At 40.3% G+C, this 16,956-nt stretch overlaps 1 protein-coding gene across 1 annotated transcript in view; it reads right to left on the bottom strand.

Moving 5' to 3' along the window:
• GUCY2C (guanylate cyclase 2C) overlaps positions 1–15,603 on the bottom strand; it is a 44,036-nt gene extending 28,433 nt beyond the window's left edge. The window contains exons 1-10 of the mRNA XM_027896751.1: positions 15,351–15,603; positions 14,373–14,485; positions 12,579–12,646; positions 10,895–11,110; positions 8,408–8,529; positions 7,435–7,531; positions 4,632–4,761; positions 3,281–3,416; positions 1,619–1,704; positions 1,073–1,184 (exon numbers count right to left, since the gene is read on the bottom strand). Of these exons, the coding sequence (XP_027752552.1) occupies positions 1,073–1,184; positions 1,619–1,704; positions 3,281–3,416; positions 4,632–4,761; positions 7,435–7,531; positions 8,408–8,529; positions 10,895–11,110; positions 12,579–12,646; positions 14,373–14,485; positions 15,351–15,561 (1,291 nt within the window). The 5' untranslated portion in view covers positions 15,562–15,603. The remainder of the gene's footprint in view (positions 1–1,072; positions 1,185–1,618; positions 1,705–3,280; positions 3,417–4,631; positions 4,762–7,434; positions 7,532–8,407; positions 8,530–10,894; positions 11,111–12,578; positions 12,647–14,372; positions 14,486–15,350) is intronic.
• Positions 15,604–16,956: the final 1,353 nt, after the last annotated feature.

Genomic DNA, 16,956 nt, shown 5'->3' with positions numbered 1-16,956 from the left:
TTTGAGAGCATCTGATTTACTTTACTGAGGAATAAAAGTGTTTAAATCCATTTGCCACTTTACTGTGAATGGAGTCTTACAGTTAGCAGGTGTTTGTTTCTCCCGTTATGCTTTGCCTATTCCCTAATGAAGGTATGCGGGACAGCAAAATAATGGGAGGCCTTTAGCAGAGACCTTTAACAGCAGCATCTTTAGATTCTCACTGATGCAAATGACTCAGGTGAACGCTAACCCCCTGTGCACTAACCCTTGCAACCACTGCCACTGCAATAATTTTTATTCTGCATATCATACTCTGAAGCATATGCCCTTCCATTGCCAATCACCATGTGGCAGCAGTCTTAAAGGGGAAAAAATCTCAGTCTGATCAGACTGATAAGGCTGTACCCTACTGTGCTGAATAACAAGGGGCTTCAACCATTCTATTCAAGGGTCACCAAAAACGCAAAAGAAAAGGAAGTGGCGATTTCTGGGATTTCAGATTTAAAGTTTGGGTGTAGATAGAGCCATGATTCTATGATAACCTAGTTTCCCACTGTCTTTCTGCAATGAGTCAGCTCTTCTCAGAGACTCCTCCAGAGAAACACCCTGAATTTGCACAGTGCTGTGTCCTCTCCCCAGCTCCCTACAGCAAGGATAAAGGGGCAAGCAGAAGCCACCATGCTCTGCTCTGATACAGAAATGCAGAGTCAGATAACTCATCATGACCTTAACTCTGCTGCCTTTCCCCAACAATCTTTCAAGCAATTCACACCACCACCATCTTCTAGTGAAGATTATTTGCTCAGGGGTGACCTCTTCTGAAACATCCCATGGTATTCCCCACAATCACTGGAACAGCGAGGAATCTACAAGAGACTTAGTAGCAGTGCCTAAACAGAAAGGAAGGTTTAGAACTGGGCTGGATGCAGAGAACATGAAATGATGGGGCAGGAGAAGGAAAGATGATGTTCTGCACCCATCTCCTGGCATCACTGTCTGGTGCTAGTGTGAAGGTAACATGCTGGATTGCACAGCAGGTGGATCTTAGGACTTGTCTTCAAAGAAGAGGCAGATTTAATGGGTTTCTCACCAGTGCCTGGAGTATCACTGGGCAGCTTGTGGTTCTTCCAGATAAAATCCGGACTGTTAGTCGCCTTGCGTGTCTTGTTGTTGTGTGTGTTGAAATACAGAAGAGGTTTGAACTATGGATGTAGGAGAGAAGAAATGCAGTCAGCAGCTGTGCTCTCCCTCTTTTGTCCCTTGCTTCAGACTACCCTTGATAAATGTATTGCCCAAACTCAAAGCAATTCTTGCTCTTTCTGCTAGAGTGGTGCATTTCTCACCATAGCCATATGTTCGGCTACCATATTCTTCCTCATTCCTCCCCTCTCTCTGAAAATAAATCTACCAATCCCAGAAAATACCAGCTGCACTTCACTTACTGAGTCACCAGATGACATCAATCCTGTCAGTCTCCAGCACATCTCACATGACCCCCTTCTGGCATGCACAGCATGCCTTGGCACTCCACCACTCCTGCTGTAGTTATTTTCATCATTCTTATGCAACGGTACATGACATTTTTGTTTCTCTTTTGATATATAAGGTCAAACAGTTGCTCCCTGGACATACGTACATGCTTTGCAGTCAGTGATGTGTACAGCAGGGTCAGATTGTTATCAACGTCTCCAAATTTATCTAGAGTCACAGGGCCCAGTACACCTGCAGACACAAGGAATTAGTCAGAGAGCTTGTGTTCTCAGAAACACAAATGGAGCAGGGGGAATGGGATAAAAAGGATTTCTGATATTCAAGATATTTTTCTTCTTCATATATATATGCTAGAATATGTGTCAACTCAGTGTGGCACTACTTCTCTGTTAATACCACGGTACATTTTCTTTACAAAATGCAATAAAATGTGTTGAACTGACTGCACTGAAGAGGAAAGTCTCCCTCTAGCTATAGGAAAATGTATCTGTCAGGTTTCTTCAGCATAACAAGAATGTTGGACTAACCTCCCTTGAAGGGACCATTTTAGAAGCAAGAAGGGAAATAGTCTGTTTCCACCTGCAGTTTGAATCTATCAGCAAGAAAGGAAGTACAAGGACACTTTCATTCCCCTAAGTCTTTTGAAAACTACCTGCTTGGCTCTAATAATACTGTTTTAACCAGGTTCCCAAGTGTCTCAGCACAGCTTGATTTTGCTCCCATGAAGTTGGTTGTCTCAACAAGAGCACAAGCATAGCCAATACCCACCAGTCCTGAAAGTCTCATCTTCATTTTCCCCCTTCTTTTTTACAGGAATGTCTTTTTGATCAGCTTCAGATTGCTCTTTTGCTGCTATTGATGATGACTTTTTTATTTTTCCTGAAGTTGAGTGTCATTATTATTTTAGTTTAGGAATTACCTTCTCCCTTTTCACCTCAACAACTGATGCTAAGTTTTTCATGGTCCACCTTCTTAATATCAAAATAATTATTGTATGAAATCACTACTGTATCAGCCTCCATCACAAGAAAGAATGAAGGTGATCCAATACCTCTCACTTTTAGGATTTTTTTTTTAAACTAAACCAAAAAATAATGAGGAGCATCACAGTGTTAACTGAAGAGATGAGTTTGCTGATACTCAAAAAGGGATGCTGTCTCCAGGAGGAGTTAGTAAACCATATTTTGCTAGGTATGGGATACCATGGTTAAAGCGAAGATAAGCCCAAAACCTGTTAGGCCCTCTTAGAAAAATTTGGGAAACTTCTACACATGTGTTTGCTGAACGCAGGTGAGACATAAACACAAAACTTTGAGTTGTTATTTGGTACAGATCTCTGATGTGAAGCAATAGCTGGAACTATACTCCCAGAGAGGTAGTGTTCTCACTTCTTTGTGTAAGTCTTGCCTCTGCCTTTTCCTAATAATTGAATTCTGTGATTTTAAGCCCATGGCCTACAAAATAAAAGCCCACTGGTGCTAGACAACCTGTGAGAGGAATAAGAAACTTGACTAAGAAGAGCCAACCCACTGTCAGCTGGCCTACACTCACATGCAGGCACCCAGGCCTACATGGCTTTGTAAACTGCAAAAGGTCGAAACTACTTCATTAAAGCTCAGCTAAGTGACTTCCAAGTAATTTTGAACATCAAATACTGAAGATAACATCCTTGTAAAAATTATATAAAAAAGAAAAAAACCCATTGAAGGGTTTGGACTTGTTTAGTGGAGAAGTGACTTGTCCTAAGAGTTTTTAAACCCAACTTTCTTTCCCCTCATCAGTTTAGTGAACCTTGCACTTACTGTACCTTCAAAAGTGGTATTTCGGAATCCTTTGATTAAACTGAGAGGTGACACTTGGCTCTGGGAGACAATAAGTTTCTTGAGAGTATGCCCAAACATCAAGACTGCATTAAAATAGCCAGCAAGAAAGTCATCGTCCATCTAGAACAAAAGAAAAAGAAAAACGGCAGTTTGAGAGTTCATGATTCTGCCTTAAAGCTACAATAACTTTGGCTGTCTGTGTTTGGCAGAAACTCCAGCATGGAAGACAAGAATCTGCTGAAACTGAGTAGATGACCAATGCCACATCAGTGTTCTCACTTGGAAAAATAAAGGTAAATATAAAGGTAAAACAAAATATATATATATAAAAATAAAGGTAAACAAAATATATGTTTGGTGTGTAAAGACAGGGAGGTGATGTTATAAGAGACCAACATAAAGTTCTGGCATGCTGATCCTGGTGCAAAGGATTCAAGAAATCCTACACTCTAAGTTCTTGACAGGTCTGCTCTGCTCAGTGTGTCCCAAAGACCTTGGCTTTGGATTTAGGCTTTCTGTGCAGATAATTTGGTGCAGTGCCAGCAAGTCTGGGCTTCCAGATGGCCACAGCTAAGGGGCAAGGAGCTGTGCCAGATTTCCAGCAGCCTGCCGTAGAGCTGGCACCCAAAAAGCATTTGAGCCCAGGCTGGGGGATCTAGAAGCCCTGTAAATCCAGCCAGAAGCTTCAGGCTGCCTGCTGGAGAGCTGGAGCTCAAAGCCACAAATCCTGTGAGGAACTCTTCATGAAGGGCCTGGTTCCTACGCAGGTGGCAGGAGTATCAGTTTCACTAAACAGATACAGCATTTCTATAGTTCCTGCTTTTCTGGAAATAAAAAAAAAATTACATATTTCCAACAGAAAAAAAAAAAAGGTTCCTGGTTATGAAGTTTATCTGGAAAGCCCCTGGACAGAAACTGCAGTGGTTGTCACCTCTTCGACATACCTGCACAAAGAAATCAGTGAACAGTTCCTAGTTCTGAACTTTCCATGCTCACATCTCAATTACATATAAAGAACTTTCTTGAGTGATGCCTGTAAGATTGTCAGTCACTCAGAAGTGGAGTCAGAAAGCCATGTACCTATAAGTCTCCCTCATGCCCTGTGAATATGGCACTTGACCAAATAAAAAGCTTGAGTTGAACTTCACAAAGTAGAAATATGACAGCCTGCATGTTTGCCTTGCAATACTATATTTTTACAACATAACATCGGGACAAAATGTCAATCTGCGATACCAGCATGGAAGCGTGACAGGGAATTTTTAGGTTTCATTTCCTAGTGCATGAACATGAACGAACTGAATGCAATAATCACATATAAAACAGTGTAGTTACCAGGATGTCATCCTCTCTCTCTATGTAGTCTCTAGTTATAGTATTGGAGCTGTAATTAGCTGGTGGCAGAGTCAGGACAAGGACATTCCGCATGTAGTCAGCTGAGCTGTTCATCCTGAAGTACGTGTTACTGCAAAGCAAAGCACAAGAACACCGCAAACACTCAACAACAGGGCCAGTGGTATCCACAACAGAATCACTCGCCTCTTCCCAATGGCACTGTTGTTTAACAGGTTAAAACAGTAATTCTAAAAATAAGAGTTCATCATGCATACAACTCTATATTGTTTGTTCCCTGATGCCAGCTTTTGTGCTTAAATATATTAAAAGGTAATATTAAGGAGAACTGGCAATCTGACTCTCAAGGGTTGCAGCAAATTAGTGTTATTATTGTAACTGTTTGTTTTCTGCCCTGTCTATTTCCTCTTTTTTTTTTTTCAAGCAGAATTTATATTTATTAAAAATCAATCTCTTCTTGGAATCCACAATACTGCAATCATAGTTTCTTCATGTTATTATGCCTGTTTCTGACCTCTTCTGCACTCTTTTGCATGTTCCTCTAATTCTGGTATTTTCTGCTAGAACTGAGCACAGCAGGATTTGCACTTAAAGCATTTAACAGGAGGGCATGAAACAATCAGAGAGGTGCATAGAGCAGCTTACTGATTTATTTGTTTAATTCAGTGAGATAGGAAAATCAGAGGAGACTGTGTGAGCTTGAAAACTATGCTAGAACAAGCAGAAGATGTTGTAGCTTTCAGGTATCTTTTGTTTCATCACCCTGTCAGGCCATCTGGAAGTGCTTCACAAACTGGCCACCACTGGACTCACATATTAAAGAGGAATTTAGCAATAGATATTAGTGTCAAGTGGCAACAACTGTCATTGCTATAGCTAGATCCATAAAAAGAAAATAATTGTATGAGCCTTCTCTCATTATTCATGTTTGATCATCCTTTTATTTTCTCAGTCAGTACTGTATTAAGACTTTCTGGAGACCACAGACTCTGCTCCAAGGTCATCTAAAGGGATTCTGACACCAGAGCCTGCCTTTCTATGAACTTTCTGAGTTTTACATTGCACTTTTCACCCTAAAGAATTTCAAAGTGGTTTTCATCCAGGCTTGGACTGAACTAGCCAGCTGAAAAGGACACTTCATTAGACTTCGCCAGGCCGGATAATCCTACACCATCCCACCTTTCCCGAGGGCAGCTTAAAGACTATGTTTGTGTCCTGGCTGCTAGATGGCTCACAGCTGAAGAAAATTTAAATCTGTCACTTTGTTGGAGGGACTTCACTCCTGGAGAAGCACAGGACTTTGTCTACTCTCTCACCTATAGCTTGAGTTTTCATCTAACACTTGTCTGTATTTTGTTTGTTTTAAGAAAAATAACATGATTTGAGATATCAGCAAAATCAGGGGTATGTAGCAAATTAAAGGAGGGCAGCGTATAAAACAGGCTGATGTGACTGGGTAGTCTCAGAAAGATGCATATCACAGCAGAGCAGGCCCTAATCACCCTGACCTAATGTAACAATTATACATGCAACACCAGTAAGTTAAAGCACCCACATACAGAGTCCTCATTGTGCATTTGCAAAGAAACAGGAACTGTGGCCACCTGACTCAGAAAAAGCAACTGGGGATTCCTAGAGCCTGGATAAAAGGGTGGAATGCCTAAAGCTCTTAGAGGTCCTTCTGAAAAATATATATGGTGAACCTGAAAGTGTACAGGACAGAGAAGATCCTGTTAGAACCTGAACCACAGGATCCAGTTTGGACCCAAAGCTTAAATATCTGAAGTCATTAATCCAAAGTTCCTCAGCGCTGACTTGACAAGGTCAGCTTTAGACATGAGGGCTGGGAAGTTCCACAGGCCCTAGAAGTTCATGGATTCTTTTTGCTACACCGACAGTGAAATAAGTAAAATCAAGACATGGGCACATACAGTTGCCTTGTCATCATCCATCCATTATGCTGCCAGCACAGTCCCAGGCATGTTTTTAGCCAGTTAACTTTCTCCTAGACCGTGACTTGCTATGGCAACTGGAGGCATATCCAAAACACCCAGTTTGGACATCTACACACAGCCATACAGATGTGAGCTGTGCTGTGTCTTAGGCTTAGGGCCAAAGATCAGCTCTTGGTCCTCATATACAGCCAAAGCTTTTGAGGCTACCATTGATAAGGCCAGTTTATGTCAATCCTCATCTAAAAAAATTTCTGTGATTAGCAAAAGAGGAAATTAAACAACAGAAAACTTAGGTTGTATACTAAGAAACTTCTCTGAAAAGTTAGATTTAGGTACTTATAAAGATGTTGAAGAGATAGTTATAAAGTGCAAGAGTTATAGAGTGGAAAAACAGTTGTATCACTCTTTTCAATAATTTAAAAATGGAACAAATGGAGCCTAGAGGAATCTGTAAATCACATTTTCATAGTTGTCTGGTTGGGCAGAGTGTATGAAAAATGTACGATATCTCATATAAACAGCTCATCACCATTCTGACTTTGGGTTCTGTGCTTCTCTCCTGGCTTCCTACACTGAGGAATTACCCCAAGCTGCTCTGTCACTGCCTTAGAAAAATATTCCATGAAATACAGGGAATGTTGTAGAGGATGTGCCACGAATTAAATACTAAGCAGCTTAGATAAATGGCAAGACATGAGGAAATGTGGCAATAGAGCACAATTTGTGAAAGAGCATTTCTTCAACAAAACAGTTCTACTCAGACTATTTCCGTTATCTGTATCCATCAGCAAACTGCAGAGAAAAGAGGAAAAGCAAAGGTGATACTTTACTTGAAGAGATCTATCAGGATGATAACAATGTCATTATCCACTTTCCCCGTCCCTAGGTCTTTCCTGACATCCTCTGGAGAGCCACACATGATGATCACTACAGATTGGGAAAAAATGGAGACAGATTGGTGAGAGGTACAGACAAGGAGAGGATATTTGCCTGCTCCCCCATGTTTGAGTAGCAGGCAGTAGAGCAATTCTGGGCTAAGGCACATTATCTGTCTTGTGCTATGCTGGGACCCAGGCACAGAGCTACGGCCTCTCTGCAGTAAGACCAGGATATTTGAGGGTAAGTAGTAAAAGGCGCCTGAACACCTGCATCATTTTCTGTCTGACTGCACCAGAGCATTACCATTATCTCACTCAAATAAGCATTAGCAGTTCTGATGCAATATGGACTACTGAATATGAACATTTCTAGGTTAAATGGCATTCAAGTAATGGTTTACAATTAGCTTGTTTACTCTCACACTCACTTGGCCTGCTGATGCCAGGCGCTTAGTCTTAAGAGAAGATGAGGTATTTATTTATCCATTTTTCCTAGTTTAGATGAGTCATTTCCAGCATAAGTGCCCCTTGATAGCAAAATGAGGCCCATATGTACCAGGGCTACAAACACATGAATGATAGAGAGCTTATAGTATCTATATTCCTCTAGTATTTAAAGCCCTTCTTAGAAGAAGTTGTGATTCCTGGATTTCTGAATTTTTCACAAAAAGGGGCTTGTGCCTAAATGGGATAATTCACCCCAGAAGCTCTCTGGAACCACGATATTCCCCCATATTTTATGGGGGTGGAGAGAGGAATCTAGAATGCTGTGCCATTTTATGTTTATATCCATGTGAAATGGTATATTGGTGTTTCCACCGTGCCTGGTGACAGGCTACTCCTAAAACCTAACTAAGGGGTAGGTATGATTTCCTGGGAGAAGTAACCTACTTGCAAGGACAGTGCACCCTCAGCCCCTCCTTACCATTGCTTTTCCGCTTTGGATTTTTCACAGTACTTTTCAGCTGCTCTGGAGTCCTTAAAATGTCCTTGAACTTCAGTTTTTTGGAGAACTCTGTGATTCCAGCCTCTAAAGCATTCATGTACCTGACACAAGGGAGCAAAGATATTTTAAGAAAATTGCTAACTTCTCACATTCTCCTAAATCAGCCACAGTGCAAGATAGGCTGATTTACAGCACACAAGAGTGTTTATAAGCTGGCATGAAACCTTTTCTGCAGCAATAAAAGCAAGAAAATCCATACATGACATGAAAGACGCGGAAGTGCTTGGAAAGTCAACCAGAGGTATTTGAGCCTCGTACACAAATGATGTAACGAGACATTAACAATTAAGGAAAAAACCCAGAGATATGGGGAAATTACAGTAAGTCAAACTAACAGGGAAGCAGAGCCAGGAAGTCGTCATCTTAGAAGACACATGTGAAGGTTCAACTGAGTAGATAGGAACTGCAGAGAGAGCAAAGATAAAAAGCACACATGTACCCTGATTGTGAGAGAAGCAAAGGAAGGAACGTAGTAACAAAAAAGCCTATACAGAGTCAGATAAAACTTTAAGGGAAAAATGACCACAGCAAAAAAAGCAACCAAGTGAGTAAAAGCTTGCTAAAAGATTAAGGAAAAACACTCAACTCCTAAATTCTATTCTTTCTTCAACATATTGTGTCTGAGAAGAAAAATTCTGTCTGAAATAAAGTTACTGCAGAGGGAAAATGAAGAGAACTTTCTGTGTTTTTAAACTGTGTAACTTTTGACCAACCAGCACTGAGATCCTAGTCCTAAGAACTACTAAATATCTTTTGCTTCCCTTTTTATTTAATTTTTTTTCCAGGAACAGAATCATTAACCATTAATTTACAGGAACATATGCACAGTTGAAACATAAACTGATTTTACTATCACTGTGGGTATTCACTTGTTTTTATACATCTATGGGAAAAACAATTAGCCCACACAGTGTAACCTGTGCTTTAGGCAAAAGGGTTCTTTTTAAATTAGACTGTTCAAAACCCCTCAAGTTTACAGTTTCTACTAAAGGAGAATGAGATGCATTTTTACGATTAAATTAGCATGAAAAATGGGCAGAGATACAAAATTAATTTTAAATTCTTTTTGTTAATTCAGCAATAAAGGAGTCTGAACAATTCTGAAGTCATAAAGAAGGTCTTGAACAGAATTAGTAATAAAGGCAAGATAAGAAATGCTTGGAGAGATAAGAAATAACACATACAATTACTTCCCTGAAAAGTATGAAACCTGCAGGATTAAAGGGATTTAGCTAGTGTGTGTAGTGTGTTGGCAATTATAGCTGCAAACATGGAGGAATAGGGATTGTAGTAAGAGATAAGTGAAGTGCACTGATATTTCAAAACATCAAAGAAAGGTAATCGTGGCAATTACATCATGTGATCAAGTTGCTATCTATACTAAGAAAGAAGGAAACAATAAAAGTCCCTAAATACCTACAAAGGAGTGAAATGGAGATCACTTTTTAGGTCCTTTAATTCAGAAAAAAAATATTTTAAATACTGTATCCAAAGTATTCCATAAATATATCCTTATATCACTCTGAAGCCAATAGAGTAATAAATTTTACTTAAAATTCTGCAAGTTCCTAAGGTTATTAATTAGAAATATATGTAACAGTTATTTCCATTAATTTTTTGCTGCCTTTGAGCTACATTTATAGAACTAGTAGGAAAAATTAGATTTTTTTTTTTTAATTAATCAGTATTTAATATCTCAAAATTGGTGGAAAAAATCAAAGAAGCATAGAAACAGTCACATGAGCTTCAATAAGACTCAATAATAGAAAAGTAATTATAAATATCAGCATATTAAAGAGTCTATTTGTCTAAAACCAGCCTTTGTTTTCAGGCAAGGAGAAATCCCAGCATTCTTGAGAATCAAACACAGGCTGCTGTTTTGGGTCACAAAGTGAAAACTGTCTCCTTTGCTCCAAACTGGTGAGAGCACATCTCTGCAATCACTCAGGTTACTTTGTCTGAAGAAAGATATAGTTTGAACACTGACAATGTTTTAGAGTAACAATTGTGCCATAGATTGAAGCCATTAATGTGGAGAAACATTGTAAGAGCTTGGTAAGACCCCTGACCTAAAAAGACATCTATGGAGAACCTGATGGAGGAGCCTCTCATGACACATTTTTTATATCAAAGAGGCCATAAACAGGTATTTCCATCAGAGAGAACATGTGGGCAATGCTGTCCACAGGAAAAGTCAAGGCTTGAGAATATTTAAAAAAAACTAATTGAAACCTTCAGATATGCACTACAGCTAAAGGGTATAATTCATCTTTTCCTTCTCTCATTCTCTGGTAGTTGTAAGGCACCTCCCAAGTGTAGGACTCAAAGAACAGCTCATAAGAACCATGTCCGAGGGTGGAGACAGCGTTTATCAACAGTTGGGTCAGAGGTGGATCCAGATCTTACCAGAGGCATGCCTCTGAGGCTTCAGTCCTCTTGTAAATGTAGACAGATTCCCAGGTCGTGGTTTTGAACGGCAGCTGAGAATCTTTCCAAAAATAATAGAAGAAATCGATCACTTTCCTGGCTGGAGTCAGAAGGCGGGTTAGGTTTACTTTGTAGTCACAGGACAGTCCAAAACTCCCTACAGAGATCAGAGGCGGGTTCACTAATGTTTCAAGTCTGAAGGAAGAGATAAGAGGACAAGTCTGAACAGATTGCTGTTGCACTAAGGCAGTTGCCACCTGATGTCCATCCTCAAGTCCCTCTCCTCTTGTTCCCTGCATTAGCTTAACAGCAATTTGAACCTGAAACAGAACGCTCCTCAAAAACACAAACAGATTTCAAGTCTGTACTGGTACCAAAAAGCCCTGTTGAACTGGTCCAGGCATCTTCTCTCACTGTCTCCAACTACCCATGCCCTTTTGAGTACCATGCACCATTTCAGTCCCAAGGGTTGTGACAGGAGTCCAAAGGCTCAAGAAACTATCTGCTTCTGCTCCCTGGCTGCCATTAACATGGGATGGATTTAATCTCATTATTGGGACAGTGCTGCAGGGTGACAGCTTTTTTCCATCAAAAAAGCTTTACTCCTACAACTCAAAGGAAAAATTCTTTCATTTCACTATGGCATATTTTAGGAGCTGTACAACATCAGCAGTCAGGGAGAAAAAACACAACCCTCTGCTGACAAGAAACTTGTGAAAGAAAGATATTTTTATACACAGAAACAATAAGCTTTTAAAGATAAAAGTATTTTCCTGGATGCTGCGATCTGATCAGACTAGGCTCAAAATATTTCAGTTCTTGTATGGTGTTTTTTTATGTCACAGAAAATGTCACGGAGTTACTGGCATTATTGTGACAAAACTTTATTTTCCAGGTGAAGTGCATTTACCAAATTACAGGGTTTATACTTGTTGCAACAGAAACAGACAGAGATGATGTAATAAGTAGTGCCAGGAGGGTATTTCACTAAATAAACAGACATTTTTCTGCCAGACTTAGAATAGAACAGAATAGAGTAGACTATTTCATTTGTAAATGTCCATACACTTTTGCTAATATCTGAGAATGAACATATTAATGTGTGGTATAATATAATATACCATACATGTTCACATCTAAGACAATAGTAGAGATTCATTCTTCAGGAATGCTTGCTCAGGCAGAAGAGTTTGGATGGAACTGTCTGCTTCCTATCCAAACACTCTTTACTGAAGATAGTTAGGGTTTTTGGATCTTCTCTTGGCACATATAACTCAGGCCCCTCTCAATGACTGAACACCCACCCAAAAGGAGCCCTGTTGCTGCAGTACTGCAATGTCTACATGCCTCAAGCTTACAACCCTTATCTGCTGCAGCTGCTAAAGAGTTACACCTTTTGAATCCTCATCAATCGATACTGTGAGGAATTATAAGTTTCCTGCTATCACTGGGATTTCATCGGTGGCCTTTGGAAGGGGATTTTCTTCACCCTACCAAACATAGTGGCTATGCATAAGAGTCTTACTGCCTTGACTGTAGACTTCGAGGTGTCCCAAGTATTCTAAACCCCAATATCTCTGCAGGTTTGTTGTTCACAAAGCAACTTTGCTCAGAAACTGATATCTTTAACATCACAACATTAGGGGGAAGAGGTGGTACTTACGAGACCATTTGGAAGGTGGCATAAGTGCAAGCGGGCCCTATGACAGCACAGCCAAGTTTGTCAGTGTTCTGCAAGGGATCAAAAGGTCATTTGGGGACAGTGCAGAGAACTGGCAGAAAGAGGAGGATAGGAGAATGAAGAAAATTTTAGGATTTGAGTAGTCACAGAATATATCTAGAAAAAGCCAGAAAAGAGTAGGGAAGGAGCTACAGAAAGTTTAAAAGAGTAGAGAAGGAAGAAATCACAGAAACCCAAAAAAAGGCAGAGGACAAAATAGCTTCTGTGAGTAAGACCTTCATTAAGAGATAGACAGTGAGTTACGATTGAAATGTTGTTATAATTGCACATTTGAAATTACAAACTCCAGCAGTGTTTGCATTTGCAGAAGACAGGGTGCTGGAATTACAAGGTACTGTGTATCAGAAAAATTATTACTTACATGCATATAAAGCTAGTATTAAAAAAAACCAAAAACCCTTTCCTGACCACCAAATAAGGCCTGACCAGTATCTTTATGTGTCATTGTAGTGGCTTTCTGTGGCTGAGTACAGCTCATCTGTGAAGGACTGCACCCCATGGAGGAGTGCCCCATGGGATAGCAGTTTGGGAAGAACTGCTGCCTGAGGGATGGACTCACACTGGAGAGGTCCATCAAGGACCCCATGGGAACAGGGGAACAGGGGAAGGACTCCTCTCCTGAGCAGCAGCAGAAACAACAACTGACCGTAACCCCCATTCCCCATCCCCCTGCACCACTGGGGGGGAGGAGGGAGGGACGGGAGGAAGGTGTTGAGACTGTTTTATTTCTCACTCTTCAGCTCTTATCCTGTTAGTAATAAATTTAAATAATACCCCCACTTTGAGTCTGTTTTGGCCATGAAGGTAATCAGTAAGTGACCTCTCCCAGCTGTTATCTCAACTCATGAATCCTTAGCTGCTTTTTTTCTCTCTCCTCTGTCCAGTTGTCCAGAGGGAGAGTGAGAAAGTGGCTTTAGTGGGTACCTGGCATCAGCCGAGATCAACCCACTACAGTCATGAGGGACAGTTTCTTAGCAAAGGTATAGTATGTGCTCATGGATTGGTAGACTTGAGAATTCACATGGGATTGACAAAGTTTCACTCAAAGGTGAGAAAATCCAGTGAAACACAGCTTCCTGAAATGCACCAATTCCAACTGAAGCTTTTCCTTATATTAAGGTATTCACATAGTTTCTCTCATGTGATTTCTGTGATCTCTTAGTGAGAAGCAAGCACTTCATCTTTGCCCTTTGGACAAAGTTCCATACCCCTTTCATGGGTAACAGTGCCAGCTTAATGATTTCTCTGCTCACATGTTCCCATCTTCACCACAGCTCTTTCTTTTGTGTATTATGTAAACACACGGTGAACCAGATCAGGCTCTGATACAATTGGAAATGGACCTTTTTGCTCTGCTTGGGCTGTTTGAGTGTTTGGGTTGGTTTGGGGGTGGGTTTTTTTGGTTGTTTTTTTTTTTAGTTTTTGATGGTTTTTAATGGATTGCTTTGGCTGTGTCTCCACACAAAGAGCTGTGCAGATATAAAAAAGAGGATAACTTAAGCATAGGAAAAGGAGCCTGAAGCTGAAGCATTCATAGAATCTCTCTGCAGTATTTACCTACTTCCTTTCACAAAACATACAGGAAACTTTTTCTCTTTGAAAACTTCATTTCTCTGTCAGATTTGTTTGGAACTGAACAAGAGAATGAAAAGTTAATAAGGAAAGGCAGAGACATACATGCACACACACACAGAACAAAAGAAATTTCCTACTCACATAAAATGTCTTCATGAGTTCCACACCTTCACAGGTGCTAGTACGACAGCCTTGTGAGACATAGAGTGATGAGGCAAAGGTGTGGAAGGTGGCATTAACTGTAACATTTTCTCCTGATGCAAACATAAAAATAAACAGTGTCATGAGTTGCATAAAACAACTAATATGCTATTATCCCACTTCTTCTGCCGCAGGTCTGAGCAGTCTTACTGCTGGTGATCTCCCAGCAGAAAGGTTCTACAAAGTCCACCTAAGACCTAACCCCTACTACTATGGGTGTGAGTCCATCACACAGAAAATTTGCTCCAGTGTGGACTGCTGACTTCTGATGAGTGACTTCTGATGAATGTTAATACTTTCAGTACAAAGTACTTTTAGTCTTGGCCATTGCTAGAGATATTTTTCAAGGCTCTGCGGGAAATAATATTTCTTTGAAAACTCTTTTTCCCCATAGTGTTCTAGAGGGTGACAGTAGATTGATGATATTGCAAGGAGAGCTAAGATATCAAAATAAATAAAAGCATCATGACTCTAAATGAAGGAAAAACACGTGGACTGTAGATTTCTCACACTTCAGGTCATGATGTGATCAAAACATGGGATCAAGAGGAAAATTCTTTTCAGAAAGTAGAGACTAATCCAGTCAGGAGAGGAAGCAAGGGCATCCCAGTTACTGAACTAGACTGATCACTGGTCTTTGATCCAGTTCAGCAATTCCCATATTCCCAAATCCAACTGAACATCTGCAGAAAAGCATGCAGGGTCTCCCAAAACACCATGAAAACTTATATGGCTCTGCCCATCTGTACAGCACTTCTACTTTTACAGAGAGAGGTCATTATTTCTGTAAGATCTCTGTAAGATGAACAGACAGGCAAGGAGCCTGTCCGAGGAACAGCTTGCTGAAGGTCAGATGCTGTGACACAAGTGTAACAAGAAACTATAGCAAGAGAGGGGTAACCAAACCCGTTGTCTTACCTGCTGTCTGGAATTCATTTTGTACCCATTCCAAGGCTTGTTTCACAGCTTCTTTCAAACTTTCAGTACTTGATGGAAAGTCTGAGTAATTCATGAGCATCACATTGATTGTATAATTGTTGTTGCTACACCGATTTGAACCAACTTGCTGCAGCAGATGGAGTGAGGAAAACAAAGGCCAAATGGCCAGAACCAAAATCCGTTGCTTCATTATTGCTCAGTTTAGACCCATTGTGAGTTCCCTCTCATTTCTTTTTCTCTTCCAACTCTCTTTCTTTCAGATAATCTACACTGGTTTTGTTCAGAGATAGAATGAAAGAGACCTCCACTCCATAGATTCAAAGATTGTAGGATCCTTCTCTTTGGCACTTCCCTATCCACTTCCCTGCTTTCACCTATGCCCGCTCCTCTGGTGTACTAGATGGCACTTGAAGGTGAAAAACTAGCAACAGGAAAACTCAGGAAAGGAGAGAGGCTAAAGGTTGCTGTGAATGTTTGCTCATGGAAAGGCTGAGGCTATAAAACTGAAACATTACCAGAAACCTTGCCTGATAAGTGCACTAACTCTTCACCACAGGGATAATCTGAGAAAGAGGAGGGGACTAATGGACTGTAAAGACAACTCTTTAAAATGGAAATAAAATATAAGGTCTGTTAAAGCCTAGAGGAAAACAGATAGTTACTTCACGTTTGCATTGTCCTACATCTCTGATTACATGGCCACAACATCTCTGCAGGTTGAACTCATAAATCAAGGGATTTTCTTCTGTGATAAGTTACCAATTTCATTCCTTTAGCTTATAATATTGAAGTACTTTTTATGTTGGTAAAAATGTCCAACTTGCAGTCCTTCAGACCAAAGCCTTCATTTCTACTTACAGGCTCAGCACAAAGCTTGTCCACTCATACTCTCCCACCACCGCGCACCAAAGTGCCCCAGGTCTGCCCCAGATGTGTTGCTCCCAGGCAGCATGGCTCTCGTTGCCTATTCCCACCTTATCAGATGGCTCCTCAAATGGGGGGCCAAAATATTCATACTTTATGTGATGAACCTCTTGCATCAGGTAAGGATTGGCAAAGGTGAAGGTTGCATCTCAGGCCTGTGTGACCAAACTAAATTTTAAATGGCATCCCTAAAAGGCACACATTAAAGGGCACCAGAGTGTTGTTCCCAGGTAGGGCTTTCCTGAGTAGTTTTCCTGAGAATGGTCTCAGGAAAGGTGGGTAGAATGAAAGGAAGACCGAAACCAAAACAACAATACCAATTTTATTATTTCTTTCAAAGCCTATATTTAAAAGGTGCTGAATACACTTCAAATATATTTGCACAGATCTTTTTCTATGATTCCATTTTAATACTGAATTATTATTTCTCGAATCTTTCTTATATCCAGAGAAGATCGTGATTCAGCATTTAAAAGTAGATCCTGAACACCTCAGCATATCTAATCTAGTATTTGTAATTAGTAATACTTTAATTCTAAATTAGCAGCCTGCCATGTAAACATCTGGACTAGTATGGCTGGCTAGAGCCACAGACTGAGAATAGAATATAGCTTTTCTAGCAGAGATCATCTGCTCATCACTGGCCTGTTTTATAGGTATT

The sequence above is a fragment of the Empidonax traillii genome, unplaced genomic scaffold (assembly GCF_003031625.1).
Source record: "Empidonax traillii isolate 1590-97213 ecotype Southwest subspecies unplaced genomic scaffold, ASM303162v1 scaffold515:size447783, whole genome shotgun sequence".
Lineage (NCBI taxonomy): Eukaryota > Metazoa > Chordata > Aves > Passeriformes > Tyrannidae > Empidonax > Empidonax traillii.
Note: the sequence above shows the minus strand (reverse complement) of the source record. Positions and strands in the feature narration are given on the sequence as shown.